The sequence below is a fragment of the Symphalangus syndactylus genome, chromosome 14, assembly GCF_028878055.3.
Source record: "Symphalangus syndactylus isolate Jambi chromosome 14, NHGRI_mSymSyn1-v2.1_pri, whole genome shotgun sequence".
In the NCBI taxonomy this organism is placed as follows: Eukaryota; Metazoa; Chordata; class Mammalia; order Primates; family Hylobatidae; genus Symphalangus; species Symphalangus syndactylus.
Genome location: NC_072436.2, coordinates 31,691,383 through 31,713,215, shown reverse-complemented (window position 1 = coordinate 31,713,215; position 21,833 = coordinate 31,691,383). Strand labels below are relative to the sequence as shown.

Here is a 21,833-nt window from a genome sequence, read left to right as displayed (position 1 = left end):
AATTTAGGAGTTTAAAAATAGAATACTCAAAGTTACTGATTACAGCAAAACAAAAGTCACAGACACTATTGAAGAGCAGGCACATCCTGAAACCATCCACATAAAAGTCAGGCCTTCATCTGCTTAGTGTAATACATGAAAGTGAAACCATCTCTTTCTACAGAAAAAAATTTAGGAAACCTAGACATTCAAAACAATAGCTTGCAAATTATGGCATCGTAAATGGGTAAAAACCAAAGCCTGTTTCTATATACAGATAAACAAAAATCTTAATTTGGGATTTGTTTTTCTGTTTTAAGCCAGTATAATTCTATTTCTAAGCCCATCATTCTTAGCGTACTAAATACATAAGTGTATTACAATAATTGCAGTTTAAAATTAAGCAACATTGGCAGATTAGAGAACAGTTTGAAAGACAGAAGCTACTAAATTCAAACTGATTATGGATTTGGCAACATGACGTCCATTTTTCACTTCAAAATAAATGTTAGAGACATTTAAAGAATGTCTTTAAAGAATTAAAGTCAATAGAAAAGAAAAAAAAAAAGTCTTGCATATAAAAAGATGGGTGTTTAGCCTGTATTTGACTTTTTCTGTACTTAACAGAAGAGGCAATGATACTCTGCATATATTTTCCTTGCTGTATCATTTATTATTTTTATTTTCAACAATTCTAAGTCTAAATTCAAATTCTATATTCAACAACTTTTTTGTGTGTGAGATTTTGCAATTAATGGCCCTATAAAGTTTTATTTTCTCTCCACTTTTACATATTGGATCATTGACTAGTTGGCTTATCTTTGATCTTTTTATAACAATCTCATTTGGTTTTATAAGTTAGGGATCTTCTGATTTTTCCCATTGTAGGAAATAAATTAGTCATTTAGCACAATTTCTCAGTTTTAAAAATTATTACATATTAGAAACTTACTTGGATCATCTCATAACAAATTTAAAGGTCATTAAGATTAATGATGCAATTGTCCATTCTTCCAATAAACACCTTAAGTTTTTACTACCCAATACAGATGGTACAATTCTCCCAGCATTAAGATATTAAAATAAAAATGGAGTTAAACACTTTGAAAATACTGAAATAAAACAAACTGAACTTAGATTGTCTATTGGCATTTCTTATAATTGCCTATTGTCTCTTTGGAAATGGAGCATGACTTCAGGAACCCAATGCAAAACTAGGCTGCATCAAAAGGATGCCGAGTAGTGAACTGTGCTGACCTCTTAGGTGAATTTAGTATGATTGATTGTGATATTATAATAATGCCTTTAGTTAAGATATTAGTTAAAATAATAAAACTGTCTTTGATACAGGATGCAATGCCAGGATCAGATGATTTCCAAATCTTAGGATCTAGCCTCTTGACATTTTTCATGAAACCTAAGTTCTACTCCAACTGTAGATTAGCTGCATACTTCCGTGATATTTCAGAAATGGGTAAGTAGCCCTTTAAGACAAGATACGAAGTGTTTGCAAGGTTTCAGTAGTCAAGACTCCACTATTATAGTCACGGTTATAATTTCATTCTGACTAGACAGATGTAGGGCTGGTCTCCAATTTTTGTTTGAGGTTACTAAAAAGTTGTTTAGCTTCTTAGCACAAAAGACTGAGAAAAGTCAGGTGGAATAAAATGTGCATTCCAAAAGAACAATCTGCAGATGCATTCATCACAGAAGACATGGTCAGGCATTTTTTTCATGTAAGTTGACCAAAATGTTATAATTGAAGAGAAATACCTCAGTAAGAGGGGCTCCAATAAATGTGGATAGCAGCAGATTCAAATTGGAAGTTCTCAGATAAAGAGATGTTTTGATTTTGTTTTATGGTAGTGTCTCACATACAGAAATGTGGGCTGACAAATGTACATGGTTCTTAAAAGACGATGTTGACCATAACTTCTCCAGGATATTCTCAGTTGCAAAAGAGATTTGCCAAAGAAAATGGATGAAAGAGGTCAAGAGACAGGTTGTTCCGATTTGACAGGACGTCTAGCCAGAGTTCCAGTAAATTTCATTATCAGCAAGGCATCTGCACAGATGAAGGTATTCAGAGAAAAGTAATAAAACAAGATACAGTATTGATGATAAAAGAAAATATTAAAAGTCTAAATTAAGAAAGCTTGCCTTCAAGAAAATAGAATTAGGATGAAGTATTTGAAATATATTTATAGCCCAGAAGGAAAATTACTATTTAAGATAGAGTAAGACAATGTGTTCTGATGCAGTAAAATCTGAACAAAGAAACTCCACATTGTCCATCTGGAAACTTTCTTATTTGTAAGATACATGGGCCATAAAGTGGCACATATTTCTCTTCTAAGGGCTGCACTGAAGGCCATATTTTATAAATGATTTAAATTAGGCTGGAAAAAGCACTTGACAAAATAATCTGCAGGGACAGAATGTAGACGACAGTAAGTTAAACACACTTTTATTTCTAGAATATAGTAAACCAAGAAAACAACGAATGCACAGAGATAGCCATCAACAGATACTCTGCTATTCTAGCTGAAAACCCTATTTCAGTAAGCTGAGAAACTAAATGGAAAAAAAAATAAACATAGACTACACAGTCTAATAAAAACACAATGGACAGGAAAATTTATCCTTTTCATGAAAATTATTTGGTATTAGAGATAAAGAGACTTTAAATTCCCCAACTCAATCAAAATATATCACCATGCCTTTTACATAGTAGGGACGCAATGGAAATGTTGAATTCAGTGAATCAGAAAACATTCTTATGTGAACAAGAAATAAATGCAACTCTTGGAATCTCTGTTTGCCACTGGAAATTAGAAACAACTTATGGAAACTGATCTATTTTAAGAAAAATATTATTGTCAAAATGTTATCAAATCCAGTACTGAATAAAAAAATCCTGACTCAGTTTTGCTATAGATTCTTATTTTCAACCAGCTAAGGTAATGGAAAGATGTGTAAAATCAATGACAAAACCCCCAGATAATCTTTAGCATATGATTTTAATATCCCTTCTCTTTTACCTGTTCATATTATATCACCTTGTTCACATATCAACTTTTTTCTTCAACAGATTTCAGTCCAGGAATTCCTGGGGTAAGCCCCAGTAGAAACAAGAAAAAAAAAATCACAATGGATTTAAGTAACCAATTTTAACTAATCTGTTTCTTGACTAGAGCTGAGAGCTGAAAAATTCAAGTGTTTACAGGGGCTGAATTTACAGACACCATTTCTAAATAAAGGTCTTCACTCAACACTTTGGCTTCCCATAATTATTTGGGGTTCAATGTAAGGAAACATTACGTTGGATGTAATTGGATTTGCTCTTACAGATCCAAAACTGGTTCAAAACTGGGGAGAGGGTAGCTTTTAAGACACTTCTCAAAGCAATAATTATTTGAAACATTATTTGAAGTATTTTTAAATTATTTTTAAAAATATCTTGGAATGAAATCAGACCATTCTCATATATGAACAAGTAATCAAAATTAGGATATGTCTTATGAGGAAGCTTTACAAAATAGTACTTCTTAAATAGGTCTGTCTGGGTTTTACAGATATCCCAAGATACAGTCATCCCTTGGTATCCATGGGGGATTGGTTCTAGGACCCTAGCAGATACCAGAATTCAAGGATGCTCAAATCTCTGATATAAAATGGCATAGTATTTACATGTAACATACACACATCCTCCTGTATACTTTAAATCCTCTCTAGATTACTTACACCTATTATGATGCAAATGTTATATAAATATTATATAAATACTATATTGTGTTTTATCTGTACTATTTTTATTGCTGTATTGTTACTTTTATTTTTTTCCAAATATTTTCAATCCCAGATTGGTTGCATTCTCAGATATAGAACTCACAGATACAGAAGGCCAACTGTATATGCAATCACCTCCCCTCATCCAGGTACCTCCCATATGTCCAATTTCCAAGTTTTCACAAAGTATTACTGCTAATTGGCTACTAAATCATTCTCAGAATATTAACTGAAATCTAAGGCATTAATTGATAATAAATAAGTTGTCAATTATTTACCTTTCTTATTTTAATTAGAGCATCTCAAAACTTGAAAAAATTCTAAGACCCAAAGGAATGAAATTTTACGGATTGAATGACAAGTAATGGCACTGATTATCTCAGGGCACACTCTTCTTAAAGCTACTAACTCCTACTGTTACAAGCAGTAATGCCCTCAAACTAAAATAGAAATTACTCGTCAGCCCACAAGTTTAGGTGACACAATCAAATCAATCCACAGAGTAGATCGAAGTAAGGTCAATCCATGTCTCCAGTTAAGGTAAGAAGAGTTATTTGCTTGATTTACATCCTAGCTTTGCCACAACACAGTATGTTTTCTTATTTTAAAATGAGTACACTGGAACATAGTATCTCCCTATGCATTAAACAATTCAGTTAGATAACCAATGCTTTAATTCCATCAATGAATAACTGATTTTTTTAAATGGCCATAATTGATTATATTGGTAAGTGTAGGGTGACCATCACAGAAAATGTAACTGAAGAGCTACTTCCTACAGTGGAGCAGTATACCAGACTCCTTTGTACAAGACTGTTTGAATTCAGAGAACATACACAGGTGCAGTGCAAAAGACACAAAGCTTTCTATGATGCCCAGCACCAAAATAAATTTTTACTTTTCTTATTAAAATTCCTATTAATTTCCCATCTCTTCCAAAAATAACAGTCTTGAATTGGTAAACTGTCACTTTTAACACTCTGGGGGAATGAATGTTCAGTGAAAACCCATATAAAGGTTATTTCCCTCTGAGGGTGTCTATAATTTGGGTCGTGCAGAAATCAATGACCATTCATACTGGTATGAATGTAACTAAGGAAGACTTAATGCAGGGATCAGAATTTAAATTGTTATAGTTTCACCATCAACAGATTGGGGAATGGGTTTTGGGGAAAATATGGAATCATGCAACAACTCATTTTACTAGCAAAGTGTATGCGAAGAACTACTGCCATTCTGTAAATGGTTATAACTACTCATTTCATTTTCTTAGTCACAATTTCTCCACTATGCCTAACATCCAGATTTACAATCTGAAGTTTGTTTTTATCTTACTCTCTCTAGGTTTGGACACTGCAACTTTTCTTACATAAGGGAAGGTCCTTCAAGCATGGAAGGTCTGGATAAAATTATTTTGAACTGCTATGAATTCCTAGAACATACACCCTTTGGTTCAAATGAAACACTAACATGCATTCCAAACCCAAATTGAAATAGCTAGCACTTTAGATTTTTTTCATTACTGTTACACTTTGATCCATGGAGATCATGAAGAATTGAGTATAGACAAAATAGAAGATATAAAAATTAAGAAAAAAAGGTTGCTTAATGCACAGGTCTACACAATTAGATGCAATTCTTGTTTCAATGGCTGTTTTAGCTCATTACAAAATACTGGCACTTTTTAAAAGTAAAAGGAATACACAGCTCTTCAAATACAATGTAATTCTCATCTCAACAAACCATATATATATTATTGTACAAAATATATCCCACATTTTCTTTTCCCTAATTTGTATTGGATCAGATAGTTTATACTTATCAATCTTGTTCAGTTCCTGACTGCTTCACTAAGGTTTATTGAGGGTGTAAGAGTAAACATCAATTGTGCTCTGTGTTTGTATCTTTGTATGCACATATGCATCTTTGAATATATGCCAGTGTCAGGTAGAATTGATTTGAATATTATCAGTTTCCAATATTTTTAGGAATGTATTACCTATACCATGAATATTCATGTTGACTGTAATTAAAGTCCAATTTTTTAAAATAATGTGAAACATGGGCAATAAGAATTACTGTAATTGACCCCTCAGTCTCCAGTCTTCTCTTTACCAATTCAAATCCTACCAGTGTCACAAGTTAAACTTGCTCACCTTGTCAAACTTCTCCCCTAAACCCAATTGAGAGGCATTCAGATTTGGAAAAGAGATATTTAAATGGCAAAGAACAAAAGTACATATTAGGGCAAGCTTCTCAATCTCTCAGGAATAGGTCAGTAATCCATTCATTCAGCCCAAGGACTTAAGCAACTAGCATTCCTCACCGCCAGACTTGACTCAAATATTTTGTTAATATAAAGACATTTATATGTAATAAAATCTATTAAAATTTGCACCATTTTTGTATACATTTGGCCATAAATTACATCCTCGTCTCTCCTGAACATCGAATTCCTGATCAAAGTAGGGTTATTGCTGTTATGTTCTAACTTCATTGTTATAATGAGGCTCCTGTTATCTTTTAACTTTAACAGTTTAGGTAGGCTTTATTAGGTTTATCAGAATATTAGATATTCTGTATGCATAATTTAAAAGTCCTACATTAGTATTTCTACTATTGTTCAGAATTATATGCTATGTATAAATCTTTGGGTAGCTAAAGATATTAAAGGTCATGGAATGATTTTTATTTTTCCAGATCCATGTATACAGCTCCGTTTTTAACTTTAAAGGTGCTGATTAAACCCTGTGAAACCTAGCAAACAAAAATTAGTCAAAAACATGATAATTAAATATACAGGTAATACTCACATTATGATACTGGAACATATTTGTATTCAAAATAGTATTTATATACTAAAAAATATATGGCTTAACTTTTCTCTCATAAGATAATGCTGTCACATTTAATGGACATTACTTGCACTAAACTAATTTATGACGTGTTATCTTTAACTTTCTTTCTTTTTTCTTCCACCTTCTTCCTTTATGCCTCTTCTCTTCTACTCTCCCCTCCCCTCCTTATCTTTCTGCTTTCAATATTCTTTTTTTCAAAAAAGCCTGTAAACTGGCTTAAGAATTTAAGCAAACATTAAACTAAGCAGACATTAAACTAAGCAAATAAAGCCAATTTATAGATGGTTTAATCTTCTGAAACTCAGTTTTCTCTACTTTCACTTTAACAATTCTATCATATTTTTTCTTTCCCATTACTCCCTTAGTAACCAGGTTAAGCTGAATTGGCTCACAAATGCATTTTCTAATTTGAGATTTAATAAGAATGTCACTTTTTGGTTGAGACAGGTTTAAGCCAATGACAAAAAAAACTAACTGCCAGGTAGAAAACCAATGGTATTTCTTAGATAGCAGTTGTGTGGATGAGCATACACAGAAACACATCCTGGACTGCTTTATTTCTCTAGTTCGCCATCATGACGCCTGGAGAGCTTTTGTATCCATTCTCCTCCGTGACCTGTCGAATTATCTGTCCCCACTTCTCAAGCCAAAAGCAGACAACACAAGAGACCTTTCTCAGTTTGTATACATAGAATCACATAAAACAAAAACACGCTGACATAAGACATAATTGTGCATTTTGCTTAACATATGTTCATCATGCCAGCATGAGACTAAAAACGTGGCTCTCTGTTTTGACATCAAAATCATTTTTCTTGGCAAAATGGAAATAACATGTCCAAATCTCTTCTGTTTGGGTAGAGAGGTTGACTTCTAACAAATGTAACTTTCCTGGGGGCTTTCATATATTTCAGAGAAGCCATGGCTTTGAATCCCATGTGTATAAACACAGGGAAAAACGAAAGAAGATTTAAGTATTTCTTTTTTGATTGTACATTAAACTATGATGGCTTCTTCCGAAAAACACAGCAACTTTGCCATGCCATATGACAGAATAAATGGGTGCAATTTTCTTGGCAAAATCATTGAAAATGTGTGTGTATGGGGTCTCACATTCTTGACTCTTTCAGAACTTTGAAAGCAGTCATTTGTGGCTATTTTGCACAGTAAGCATATTCATTTTTTTTTTCTCCATTGGCCATCAGTGAAGGAGCATGAAGAATAAGATGGAGGCAGAATTGGCAAAGACAGCAGAATACAGATGTAGGTGTGGCACCAAACAGCAATCAAGCTTGGAATAAATCATGAGGAAGCCAAGAGCAGGCCCATGACAGAGCATATATAGCAAACTTTTTATAATGCATTTGCCTCAGAATTATTATCAAGTTGTACAACATTCTTCTAAAAGAAGCCTTCTCCCATGCAAGGATTTAGGAACTTTGCCAACAAGACTCAAAGAAGGGAACAGGCTTCTTGATGGTGTTCCCAATCTCAAACACCTCTATAAAAGCCAACAGTGCAAGTGATAAAAGCCAGTGATGGTTTGGACTACATCTAAATGAGGAAAGGACAATGGAAATGAAGCTTTGGAGGCGGTGACAAACAATGGGTACTGAGAGGATGATGGAGAGCGGCTCTGCTAGTAAAAATTGCCCAGATGAGGTTGTGGAGTCTGAGATCCACAAAGATGCTTTGCGCATCCATGTAAATAATAAGATTGGAAAGTAACAAATGAAAGCACACGAGGCAAGCTGAACAAAAAGCACTCAGTTCCACAGGGGCTATATACAGATGGACATGAAAGCTGAGTGGTATGGGAAACTATACCATCAAGGCTGAAGATAAGAAAGGCAGCAAGGAAGATGCAATGATTTGATCACTTCTTGGCGAGAGAATCTTGGTAATTACCAGCTTGGCAGAAAGGACACATTGCAAGACAGATTGCTCTTGGTTGTTGAAGGATGTTGAAGCAGGATCATTTTGGAAATGCAAAGAGGTGACTGTGCTTTGGGAAGAGGCACAAAATAGCCAATTTACTGGGCTCTAGGTGGGACTGCATGAAACAGGCTTTCCGGATGATGTCTCTATGCAAGCCAGATCAGTTCTTTTCCCAGCTATGTTTTCTGCAACTCAAACAATATGGGAACAAAAACAGTTGGGTTCAAGAGTGATTGGTCCACATGTTTTTACCAAATGGCCAAACTTCTAAATTTTCAAAAATGGCTTCAGAAAGAACTGAACTTTGTGACTAGTCTGATTTTCATAAGGTATTCACCACGCTGATAATATTATGTGCCTGGTAATTACTCACTTGAAATGGTAGCATCATGTCTGACTGGGAAAAGAACTAAGGTTTCAGAGCCACATTTTTGGACTTGCAAATAATTTGCAACAAATGGCACCCTGTGTTGAGAGAAAGGGCTTGAGGGAGGAGAAGAAGCCAAGGTGAAGAACCTCAACACATATTTGGAAATCTTGCCAAGAAATTGTGATTCTTCTAAATATTCATTGAACTTATTTCTATGCATTTGATAAAAATGGACTAGATAATTATATTTTCATGAGAAAGGAAACACTGGAGTGATCGAGCAAAGAATATATAATTGTTAGTGTTCGACAATTACGTTAGTTTTTGGCAACAGCACATCAACCTGTATTAAATTCAAACATCTTCTGGCTTTCAAGGGTTACTGATAACCTAGTATGCATTGGAACCTGATGAATGAATTCCTATGGTTTTCATCATCTCTAACATGTGAACACAATCCACACATAGAGAGGCTGGCTCCTGAACAGAGAATGAAAATTACTAGGACTAACAAAAGGAAGTACACTCACAATGAGTAAATATACAAAAGCCCCAAATAATTATAATAGCTACAGCTTGGCAATGAGTTTCCAGACTACAAAATTAGTTTTCTTGTGAAGAATGGAGATTTTACAAGGCTAGAATAAACACAGGGTAATTGGAAAATCAAATTGCTCTTTGTGAGTTATTGTAAGGTCTGGAATAATGGTGATAACATTTATTTTTAAAAAGCCCTCCCTATAAACCACTGTAGTTTGGTGTTTTTAGCAGTACTGTTGCCAAGAATGTTTGCCTTGGAAGTGCAACGGTGGGAACTTTACATTGTGAAGCCCAAGTCCAGCTTACCCCTGACACAATGAGCTCTCCTCCCAGATTCTGCACTTCTGCCTTCACCTTGCTGCAGATATTAAGCTGATGGCAATACAAGGCAATTCGTTGAAGGTAGGCTAATAAATCCTGCTTACATGCTGAATCAGGACACTATAAAACATTAAAAGAGTGATCTTGATTAGTAAGTACTCTTCAGTTTCTAACATTTGTTATAGAAAAGCTGCAGGAAGAAAAGGTTTCAGTGTCATATACCTTAAATACCTTAATTACATTCATTTAACTTAACTTTTTCACAGTGCATTTTAAAAAGGCCACAGACTGTAGTTAAGAATGGTTGGCTCTATTTTAATAAAATTTCATCAGAAGAATATTGAAGATATTCCAGAAAGTCTTATTGGGACTTCTATACATGTTTATGAGTATTTTTACCTGCTGTCTTCTAAACTCTAAAGAAACCTAAATATTTTACAGTTTTCTTCAACTTTCACTATGTGAAATGTTATTTTAAGGCAGAGGACCAAAGGATGCTAAAAGTAAATTACTTTGTGTGGCACTCTCTGCCAAGCATATGGACAGTTTCAATCCAGTTAGTTGAGGGAAGAAAGTCAATTTGTTTCCTTTGGTTCTGTAATAAATGTATCATTGACTTATAAAAAAGTCTATTACACTTTTTGGAATTTAATTTTTATCAAAATGTAAGCAACATAATAACTTGCCTTTAAGTGAGAGACTGAAATGGTTCATGACTACTGTAAGAAAAACAGATTTGATAGAATGTATCTGAAGCCAGCTGAAAGAAGTTCATAAGAGTAGAAACAGAGTCCTTTAATGGATGCACCGGAGTCAACTCTGGCTAAGGAGTCTGAATTTTCATTATGACCGAAGTAGATGGGTGTCCATCAAGCACACACAGAGCTTGGCTGAACACTTCTAGAGTCATCTACATGACTCCTGAAAACATTTCTGAGGCTTCATTGCCAATGGCTACTGACGAATTGAGATGCCTATATATTTCTTTTGCTATCAAAGGTTCAGCTTGAGCTACTTCCAGGCCATTTAATTGTTCTGTATCAATTTGGTACTTGTAAAGGACATAAAATCACCAGATCCTTAATACTATAAGAAATAAGTACCTACGGCCACAACTTAAGTATCTTATTTAGAATGAGAGGATGGGAGAAAGACTCTGAGCTAAGTTCCCCTCAAGCTCAAGAAAGGAAATTCTTTTATCAATACTGTAAAGCCGGTGATTACATATAACCATCTATTGAATAAACGATAAAGGGATATTTTTTATATTTAACACTTACCATTGTGGTATTTTTTCCACTAACTGCATTTATCAAGAAAGAATTCCACAGAAACTGTTTTTAGCTTCTTACAAGTACTTTATATTGTAATATTTATGCTACTCCAGGGACCCATACACGGAAAGGAATTAACTTTAAAATGATATCTCCCCAGAGGGCTGACAAGGCTTTTGATACAAATACCTTGCAGCAAATTAAACTGAGAGTTCTATCTCAATGGGACAGTAATTAAAAATGCAACAGTCCGTAAAAAGTTTATATGGCATGCATATCTCAAATCTTTATAAAATATTTTCCGGCAAAATAAATGTAACCAATCCAGTCCTTGGTAATACTCATTCTACTCTATTATTTAAACCAAAGCAGTTAAAATACACATTTAAAAAGGCATGATGAATCAAGGAAAATAACTCCTAAATCATGGAAATAGGTGCAGAATTTGATAACATTTTTTTTCTGAAGATTTATCAAAAATTGCAAGTTATTTCACAGCTAATGACAATAATAATGCCACAAAAAGGATGTTTTAAACTTCATCTGTTTATTTTGAGTCACTGTGAAATAGTAGCATTTAAATACTCTGTCACTGAATCTCAAAATAAATGTAGTATCCTGGGGTGTGTGTGTGTGTGTGTGTGTGTGTGTGTGTGTTTGATGTGTTTTTCACATATCAACTGTTTTGAATTATGCTTCAGGTTGCAGAGTTGAAAATAAAAGCCCAAAAAGGTAAAATCAAAAACAAAAGTCACAACAAAACTATTGAACTTGAGGGGCCTAAAGATGCCAAGAAATACTTTTGGCCATTGAGATTTAAAGTATAATAAAACAGCCATTCAAACCCCACTCATTTTCACTCCCAAGAAGTCCTTCCTAACAAATTGGTGGGTGGCCAATTTCTGGTCACGCTACACATCCCAACTCTTTTCCACATTTGCAGAAAAAGAATGTGGCCTTTTCTAGTTGGTAATTTTTTTGTATGCATATTTTCAAGTAAATTCATTGTCTCTTCCCTCCTCTACGTGAACTTTCTGGAATACTTACGGAAGTCTGTCAAAAAAAAACCCTCAGTTTATGCTGTGAAGCCTCATGGTTGATATTGCCCTGAAATTAGGCAATAGCAATGGGTTAACACTCAACTCCTACAAATTGTGAGCGGTTCTCAAATTATCATAGTACTTGAGTTATCTCAACCAATAAGTGTTTCTCCAGAAGTCAAAAGTTAAAAACATTTATTGGATTAGCCATCTTATATGTAAAATAAAATTAAAATGAGAATTCGTTGACTCTTGACTCTTAACTGCAATCCTGATAGTAAAATCATGTGGGGTTTTGTTTATTTGGTTTTTTCAGCCTTTAAAGGTGTGTGAATTTGGTATTGACTTGAATGATGTTGGAGCCTGGGATGCTGAGGCAGTAAGTATTTAGAGGAGCAACCCTTATATATAGGAATGAGGGAGGAAAACTACAATAAGCAACACAAAGACTCAAAAATCATCAGATCATCAGAGACTAGAGCCATATATAGAGAACGATGAAATTCTCTTTCAATATCTCCAGCTTGCATCAATGTACTGCAGTATACTAAGCAAATTCATGTTAATATTTCCATGTAGATAGTAGCATATATATTTTATTTCCAAAACTTATATTTTATGATACAATCCATCCAAAGTGGTTCAAACCGTAAACCACTATTGCTTATAGGGATAATCGTTAGTTACCTGGAAAAAGTCTACTACCTAAAGCACTCTTAAAAGAAATGGACCATAATTGCAACAAAACATTTAGAACAGGATTTTAAAGCCAAATAAAATGAAAAGTATGGAAATAAACATTCAAGGTGAGAACTCTTTCAATGTATATCCTAGTTTGGTTTGAAAGCATTAAGAGATACTCTGAGAATTTCATTTATCTCTGATGCCTCTGAGTCTGGGTTAGAATAAAGCTGAAATCTGAAGGTTCTTGATCACATGGAATAATCCCATTTATGTTGGAACATAAGTTATTATGAAGAATATCATTAGAGTGAGATCCATATTAAATAAGAAAAGGTGAAGTTCTAGTTTCTTATTTCTACATTTAAAAACATGATGTTCTCCCAGATTCCGCAACCTGTTTCTGCCCTTTGATCTCCAAATACCCCAGACTGTCCTACCCCCAGTTTCCATTCTAGTCCTGGTAGAATCCACAACAACTTTTTAAACAAACCATCAAATCATGACTCATCACATCCCTAAAGCTCTGCTAATTCAGTTCCCTGACCACAAGGCAGGTTGCTCTTTTCTCTCCTTTATTCATTCTGTCAGTCAGTTAAAATGCGCAACTTAAATTTCCTAGGGGCAACAGAAAAAAAATGTAAAGCAGTAAATTAAATATATATTTTTTAAATGTGATAAGCACCATGAAGTAAACAAAAGAGGGCATTATGTAGGAATCTCTGAAAAGATATTTAAACCAAGAGCCTAAAAATGAAAATTTAAAAACCTGCTTTTCCCCCCTTCATTATGCAGTATTGTTGCCTTTCTGAATGGGGAAGGCTGGGACAATCTGTGATTCTTCAGGGGCTGATGTCTCATAAGTAGTATGTTCTTCTTTCTCAAGGAATTTTGGTCAGAAGCCTTAGCATTCCCTCCTGAGCTAAATCTACATTTGCCACCAGCACGGTGTCAGGAGAGTCAGATACCAGTGTGTAAAGTATCAGTGATTCTCCCCTCTGATTCATTCTTCAGAGGCATTTTATAGGGTGCATAAAACTAATTACAAAACCCAAGTGCTAATTGATGATTCCACTCAGCATGTGCCCACCCTTCCCTCTTCTATTACCTGATCAGCCACAGCGCGAGCTAATTTGTCCATTCGAGAACCTGCTTCGGCAATTTTCTTGGCAGCATTAATGACATCAGATGTATTTTTCAATGGGCCTTTGCCTCTGAAACAACATATACAACATAATTAGAAATCCACTTAATGACGGGAAAGAGACCAACCTACCATATCCTTTGTCCAGGAGTCTAGTGTTGTATTTTATTTGGCACTGGCCACATTGGTCGAATTTTGAATATTTTCTTGCCTAACTCCAGTTTCTATGTTAGTAGTCATTTTTGGAAATATTTTCCCATATTTTTATGTGCACGTTCACATTTTATGTTTTACATTAAGTTCTATATTTTTAAACAATGGCCGATTATAAAAGATCATCACAGGAGAAATGAAAATTTTATAGTTGCTTACCGTGTACCAAAAGCTGTCGTACAGACTACCTCATTTTGACTTTATAACAAATCTGCAAAGTAGGTATCATCACTCCCATTTAGAAAATAAAATGAGACCAAAACGATCTAGTAACTTATCCAAGCTTATACCGGTCATAAGTAAAAAATTCAAAATTTTAAGCAGACTCTAGCCAAAATAAGTGCACATGCATTATCTTCCTACTCGTGTCCAGCATATTTATATTCTATTATTTAAATTTTAAGTCCAGTTTGGCCCTTTGAGAAGCAATTATCTCTTGCACATAACTGGGAACTGTTTGGCCAGAATTTCGGAGTTTTGTTGGCTTGTGTGCTTCCGATACTAATTTATGAAAGAACGTACAAATCACTGAGTGACAGTAAATGTTTTTGTGCTTCCAAACCATCACCCTAATATTTTCATATAAGGTTTGCAATTAGGTGAAGTGTTTAATATTATATGTCTTTTAAATATTTATTATAAGGGAAATGGAAATTATGCTGCATCATAAATCTTTAAACAAAATGTAGCATGTAATAACTTTTCTTTCCCTTTTTGTGAGAGGTAAAGAATAAATTATGTTTATCATTTTTAGCATCATTAATTAACCTGGTCTCTTTATGTGCATAAAAATCAATGTGTTTTTTAAGGCTGCAAGATTACATTCCTGTAGTTAGAAATGTGGTGAGTTGTACAGAAAAACTATTCAGAAGGGATTTATTTAGACCATGTAGGGTTATACAGACAGGGCAATGATTGCTATTGTTACATAATAACATTTTATAAAATAGAAGACAAAATGTCTTTCAGTAAACTAATGTAAATGAATGATATTTTGTTCCATTTCTCTACTAATTCACCTTCTTGGATTTTTCTACATTACTCAGTAAAAGTAAAATATACTGGGTTTGTATTAATGTTTAAATACAGAAACAGACACACAACTTAAGGTATTTCATTTTGTTGTAGTTACGTTAACTCTTCCACAAAGTACTTTGATTTTGCGGTTGCTACTTAGATTTTAAAATGTAGACAGTAATTTCACTTGTGAATTTTATGTAATATGGATGAGTTAAAGATTCTGTGACAATCTGTTTGCTATTCCCTAACATTTTTATTAGTGCAAAATAAATGGTTTTTATTTTTTAAGGAACACTTGGATACAGAATCTGTCAATGTTTAATAATATTCTCATTATTTTATTGCATATTTCTTTGTAACTTCTAGACCTTAGAAAATCTATTTTCTGATGTTTACTCTGACACAATATTTGTTGTAACTTCATCTTAACCCATTCAATAAGACTGCATTCTGTTTGATTCTGCATTGCTAACAATTATGTATTTCAAGAATTTCAAAGGATCTTGGAAAATGCTTCCTCATGAACCTTCCATAATAACTTCCAACAGCTGATTGATTCTGACAAAATGTTCCAAGTTAATGAAGAATGTCTATATAGACCCTGAATCTGCTTGATGCTCAGGCCCCCATATTGTAGACAAAGAATGAAAAGAAGCATGTCTTATTTATTATACCAGAGACTACAGTTCATAGACTTACTAGTATGTTATGAAAAAAAAAGTGTGAGACTTTTGAATTCATGTTGTAGACTCAATTCAAATTATTGGAGTCGCAATCTGGGTATGAAGGTATATTTCATAATTTATGAAATTATGCAATTTCATAATTTCATAATTTGAAATTATGCAAAATAGAAGTTCTGAGATCAAATATTTTCTCATTTTCTAGTTGGGGAAGCTGAAATCTAAGGAGGAAGACAAAGTAACATGCCCAAATGACACTGCTACACACAGAGACAAACAGGATGGAAGTCTATGTGTCCTGAATCACAATTTAGTACACTTTTTTCTAAATATGATTTATTCTTAACAGCTAAAGTAACATGCTCAGAGAAAAACAAGTAGCCTTAACTACATACATTAATACACAAGAAGCTACAAAAAACACTAAATAGATGGCTTAAGAATTCAGAAAAAAGAGGTTGGAAAAAAACTAATAAAATTACAGACAGATTAATGAGTCGAAAAACAAAACACTAGAAGTTATGAATAAATCCTAAAACTAGCTCTAAACCAAAAAGATACAGAAAATGTATTTAGAATGCTATCAAGAAAAAATAGGAGAAAAGTATCCAAAAGTAAAAAAGAAGAGAGCAATAACCTTAGAAAAAAAAAAAAAAATGTATCATAAAGCTGCTTTCTCAAACATATGTAAATAAATGTGAAAACAGATGAAATAAGTTTCTAGGAGAATTATAAATTATCAAAACAGACCAGAAAGGAGATTTTGAAAAATTGAAAGAGTATGATTTCCATGGAAGAAAGAAAGTGGTCAGATAGAACTCATCAAAAAAAAAAAAAAAAAGAAAAAAATCAGTAAATCCAGGTGGTTTCTTGGAGGAGTTAACTAAACCTTTAAAGAGAAGATAATCTCAATGCTATTTAATCTCTTCCAGAATATCAGAAGGAAAGTAATTTAAGTTACATAATATTGATATTCTCAGAAGCAACTAAAACAAAACTATTTAAAGATGCTCACTTAGGTAGTAAAGAAAAAAAAAAAAAACCCAAAAAATGACAGAATTGACATGAGTGCTGGAATAGGCTCATACATACGAGAATTATTTGTTAGGTTTTTAGGAACTAGGCAAGCCAGTTGAAATGTTGGGAGCTTGAAATCTGCCATGATGGGAATATTTATTTCATGGACATCAGCAAATGCTACAAAGTTCAGGGCGTTTTCCCCCGTAGACCATCATCAGATCTTGAAAAAGCTCAAGGTAACAGTTACAGCTAGTCAAGAATAAAGGTATTGTGACTTAGAAAAGGCATGTGAAGGTTTCTTGAGCTGGGTGATAGTTGTATAAGTTACTTTAATTAAAGTTGTATACTGACAGGTGCCTCACACCTGTAATCCTAGCACTTTGGGAGGCCGAGGCTGGTAGATCACTTGAGCTCAGGGGCTCAAGACCATCCTATAGTCCCAGCTATTTGGAGGCTGATGTGAGAGGTTTGCTTGAGCCCAGGATGAGGAGGAAAATGGCATATTTATTTTTCTGTAGATATGTTCAGTCGTTTAGATGTTAAAATGTATTCACTTTTTCCTGTCAAGCTGATGGTTATTAAAAAATTAATTTTCATTCCTGTTATGACAGAGGAGACTGAGTCTCTTCATCATTTATTGATCATTATTAATGATTTACATATTTCCTCTGAGTTGTCTTTTCAAATCTTTTGTGTATTTTTCTATCGACTCTTTTTCTAAATTGCTTATCTAAGCTCTTCAGATATTTTGGATTCTGATCTTTTGTTATATTGCACATTACTTCTAGTCTTGGTCTATATGTTAGGTTTCTTTTTTTTTACAGTTTTTAAAATATAAATTTTAATTTTATTTTAGGCAAATGTATTCATCATTTATACTACAGTTTGTGCTTTTCATACATTCTTTAAGAAGCTCTTCCTTATCCCAGGGTAATTGAAAATATCCTTCCATTTTATTCTAAAATTTTAAAGTTTCCTTTTTATATTTAGATATTAAATCCACCTAGTTTATGCCTTTTGTATAGGGTGAGATAGGAATCACACCTTTAGTTTTCCAACCGGTAACCAATTGTCCCTGGACAATACATTGAAAAGTTAATCCTTTCCCAAACAATTTTATTTTTAAATTTTACTCCCTTTTAAATTCTGTATAAGCAAATGTATTACTATAAAATATAAACACAGAATGCAAAAATACCCAGAAAAATAACGAGAAAAATTGTCAACTGCCAAATTCAATTGTCTAAATATTCATAAAAATTTGAACTACTAAAATGCAGTTAAAGTCATGTGTAAAATAAAGAAAATTATTTGAATCATCTGGGAAATCCTGAATATCTCACATGTGGTTCTGAGTATGATGGAACACCCTTCTAAGAAAGTTTGAAGGCCCAGGTTTCTTTAAATGAGCACAAAGTTAGTGACATGACCCAGTTTCCCCACATCATGAACAGAAAAGGGAAATAGAAAAAAAATAGTTGTGCCATTTCTGGAGGTAGGGGACCAAAGTTACTCATTTCCTTTTGCTTACATAACAGATTGTGTGGCTGCCCTTACTGGTAGCTGAGGAATAACTGTGGAATAATAACCATATCTTTAAAAGAGAAGACCTTGAATTTGGCTTATGTAGCAAGGGTAGCATTTTCTTTTAATGCTATCATTGCATAGGTTTCAAGTGGATTCTAAAGCTCCTTCAGACATCCGAGTGTCTATAGCAATTTTAACAGAATTTCAGTAATGATGGGCATTCTATAATTCTGCACTATCCAATATGGAGTCAGTAGCCACATGTAATTATAGAACACTTAAAATATGGCTAGTGTGGCTGAGGAACTAAGTTTAATTTTATTTAAGTTTGTCTTCTATTTTTAACTTTTTATTTTGAAATATTATAGATTCTGTGGAAATTCAGAGATATGTATAGAAATGTCCTATTCACTCTTCTTCCAGCCTTTCTCAATGTTACTATCTTGTATAACTACAGTACAATAGCAAAACCAGGAAATTGATACTGGTAAAATCCATAGGGAATATTCATCTTTCACTATTTTTTATGCACTTGTGTAAGTATAGCTTCATGTAACTACTACAATTGAGACACAGAACTGTGCTATTACCACAAGTTTCTCTCATACTGTTTGTACCATTTAACCCATCCCTGACATATTCCTAATTATGAATCTCTTCTCCATCTCTACAATTTTGTTATGTCAGGAATGCCATCTAAACGGAATCATACAGTATGAAATATTTGAGATAACTCTTTTTCACTCAGCAAAATTATCTAAAGGTTTATCAAAATCATTGCATGTATTTTTATTGCTGAGTAGTAGTCTGTGGCATAGATGTAACATAGTTTGCTTAACCATTTAACCATTTGCCCAATGAAGGACATGTGAGTAGTTTCCAGTGTGGGACTATCACAAATAAACCTGATGTAAATGTTTATGTATAGGGTTTGGGGTGAATACAAGTTTTTACATCTCTGGATAAATGTCTGAGAGCAAAATATCTGGGTCCTGTAGTAAAACCCTTTTTAGTTTTTTGAGTTTTGTTTTTTTTTACTTTGAGTTCCAGGATATGTGTGCAGAATGTACAGGTTACATAGGTTTACATGCGGCATGGTAGTTTGCAGCACCTATCAACCTGTCATCTAGGTTTTAGGCCCCACATGTGTTAGGTATTTGTGCTAATGCTCTTCCTTCCCTTGCTCCCCAACCCTTGACAGGCCCCAGTGTGTGTTGTTCCCCTTCCTGTGTCCATGTGTTTTCATTGTTCAACTCCTACTTATGAGTGAGAACATGTGGTGTTTTTTTGTTCCTTTGTTAGTTTGCTGAGAATGATGGCTTCCAGCTTCATCCATGTCCCCGCAATTAATATGATCTCATTCTTCGTTATGGCTGGATAGTATTCCACAGTGTATATGTGCCAGATTTTCTTTATCCAGTCTATCACTGATGGGCATTTGAGTTGGTTCCAAGTCTATACTATTGTAAATAGTGCTGCTACATATGCATGTGTCTTTGTAGTAGAATGATTTATAATCCTTTGGGTGTATGTCCAGTAATGGTATTATTTCTGGTTCTAGATCTTTGAGTAATCACCACACTGTCTTCCACAATGGTTCAACTAATTTACACTCCCACCAACAGTGTAAAAACATTCATATTTCACCACAGCCTTGCCAGCATCTATTGTTTCCTGACTTTTTAATGATCGCCATTCTGACCGGCATGAGATGGTATCATTGTGGTTTTGAATTGCATTTCTCTAATTATCAGTGATGATGAGCTTTTTTTATATGTTTGTTGGCCACATAAATGTCTTCTTTTGACAAGTGTCTGTTCATATCCTTTGCCCACTTTTTGATGGTGTTTTTTTTTTCTTGTAAATGTGTTAAAATTTCTTGTAGATTCTGGATATTAGACCCTTGTCAGATGGGTAGTTTATAAAAAGCTTATCCCATTCTGTAGTTGCCTGTTCACTCTGATGCTAGTTTCTTTTGCTGTAGAGCAGCTCTTTTGATTAATTAGATCCCATTTGTCAATTTTGGTTTTTGTTACAATTGCTTTTGGTGTTTTAGTCATGAAGTCTTTGCCCATGCCTATGTCCTGAATAGTTGTGCCTAGGTTTTCTTCTAGGGTTTTTGTTTGTTTGTTTGTTTTTGGTTTTGGGTTTCACATTTAAGTCTTTAGTCCACGTTGAGTTAATTTTTGTATAAGGTGTAAGGAAGGGGTCCAGTTTCAGTTTTCTGCATATGGCTAGCCAGTTTCCCCAGCACCCACGTATTAAATAGGTAATCCTTTCCCCATTGCTTGTTTTTGTCTGATTTGTCAAAGATCAGATGGTTGTCGAGGCCAATATCCCTGATGAACATTGATGCGAAAATCCTGAATTAAATACTGGCAAACCGAATCCAGCAGCACATCAAAAAGCTTATCCACCATGATCAAGTTGAGTTCACCCCTGGGATGCAAGGTTGGTTCAACACAGGCAAATCAATAAATGTAATTAATCACATAAACAGAACCAGTGACAAAAACCATGATTATCTTAATAGAAGCAGAAAAGGCCTTCGATAAAATTCAACATCACTTCATGTTGTAAACTCTTAAACTAGGCATTGATGGAACATACCTCAAAATAGTAAGAGCTATTTAAGACAAACCCATACCCAATATCAAACTGAATGGACAAAAGCTGGAAGTATTCCCTTTGAAAACGGGCACAAGACAAGGATGCCCTTTCTCATCACTCCTATTCACATAGTATTGGAAGTTCTGGCCAGGGCAATCAGGAAACAAAAAGAAATAAAGTGTATTAAAATAGAAAGAGAAGAAGTCAAATTGTCTCTGTTTGCAGACGACATGATTGTGTACTTAGAAAAACCCCTTGTCGGCCTGGCGCAGTGGCTCAGGCCTGTAATCTCAGCACTTTGGCAGGCCAAGGCAGGCGGATCACGAGGTCAGGAGATTGAGACCATCCTGGCGAACACAGTGAAACCCCATCTCTACTAAAAATACAAAAAAAAAATTAGCCAGGCGTAGTGGTGAGCGCCTGTAGTCCCATCTACTCAGGAGGCTGAGACAGGAGAATGGTGTGAACCCGGGAGGCGGAGCTTGCAGTGAGCCGAGATCTCACCACTGCACTCCAGCCTGGGCAACAGAGCGAGACTCCGTCTCAAAAAAAAAGAAACCTTGTCTCAGCCTAAAAAACTCCTTAAGTCGATAAGCAACTTCAGCAAAGTCTCAGGATACAAAATCAATGTGCAAAAATCACAGGCATTCCTATCCACCAACAATAGACAAGCAGAGAGCCAAATCATGAATGAACTTCCATTCACAGTTGCTACAAAGAGAATAAAATATCTAGGAATACAGCTTACAAGTGATGTGAAGAACCTCTTCTAGGAGAACTACAAACAACTGCTCAAGAAAATAAGAGAGGATGCAAACAAATGGAA

At 34.3% G+C, this 21,833-nt stretch overlaps 1 protein-coding gene across 13 annotated transcripts in view; it reads right to left on the bottom strand.

Moving 5' to 3' along the window:
• Positions 1-21,833, bottom strand: part of CTNNA2 (catenin alpha 2) — a 1,423,217-nt gene that overhangs the window by 31,353 nt on the left and 1,370,031 nt on the right. For 12 of the 13 annotated variants that reach the window (XR_010115398.1, XM_063616606.1, XM_063616605.1 and 9 more), the window contains 2 exons: positions 13,899-14,004; positions 9,781-9,915 (listed from right to left, as the gene is read on the bottom strand). Coding sequence is in view for 12 of the 13 variants with exons in the window: in XM_063616606.1 (XP_063472676.1) it covers positions 9,781-9,915; positions 13,899-14,004 (241 nt within the window). In the remaining variant the exon portion in view is untranslated. The remainder of the gene's footprint in view (positions 1-9,780; positions 9,916-13,898; positions 14,005-21,833) is intronic. The other variant, XM_055240966.2, reaches the window with a different exon arrangement.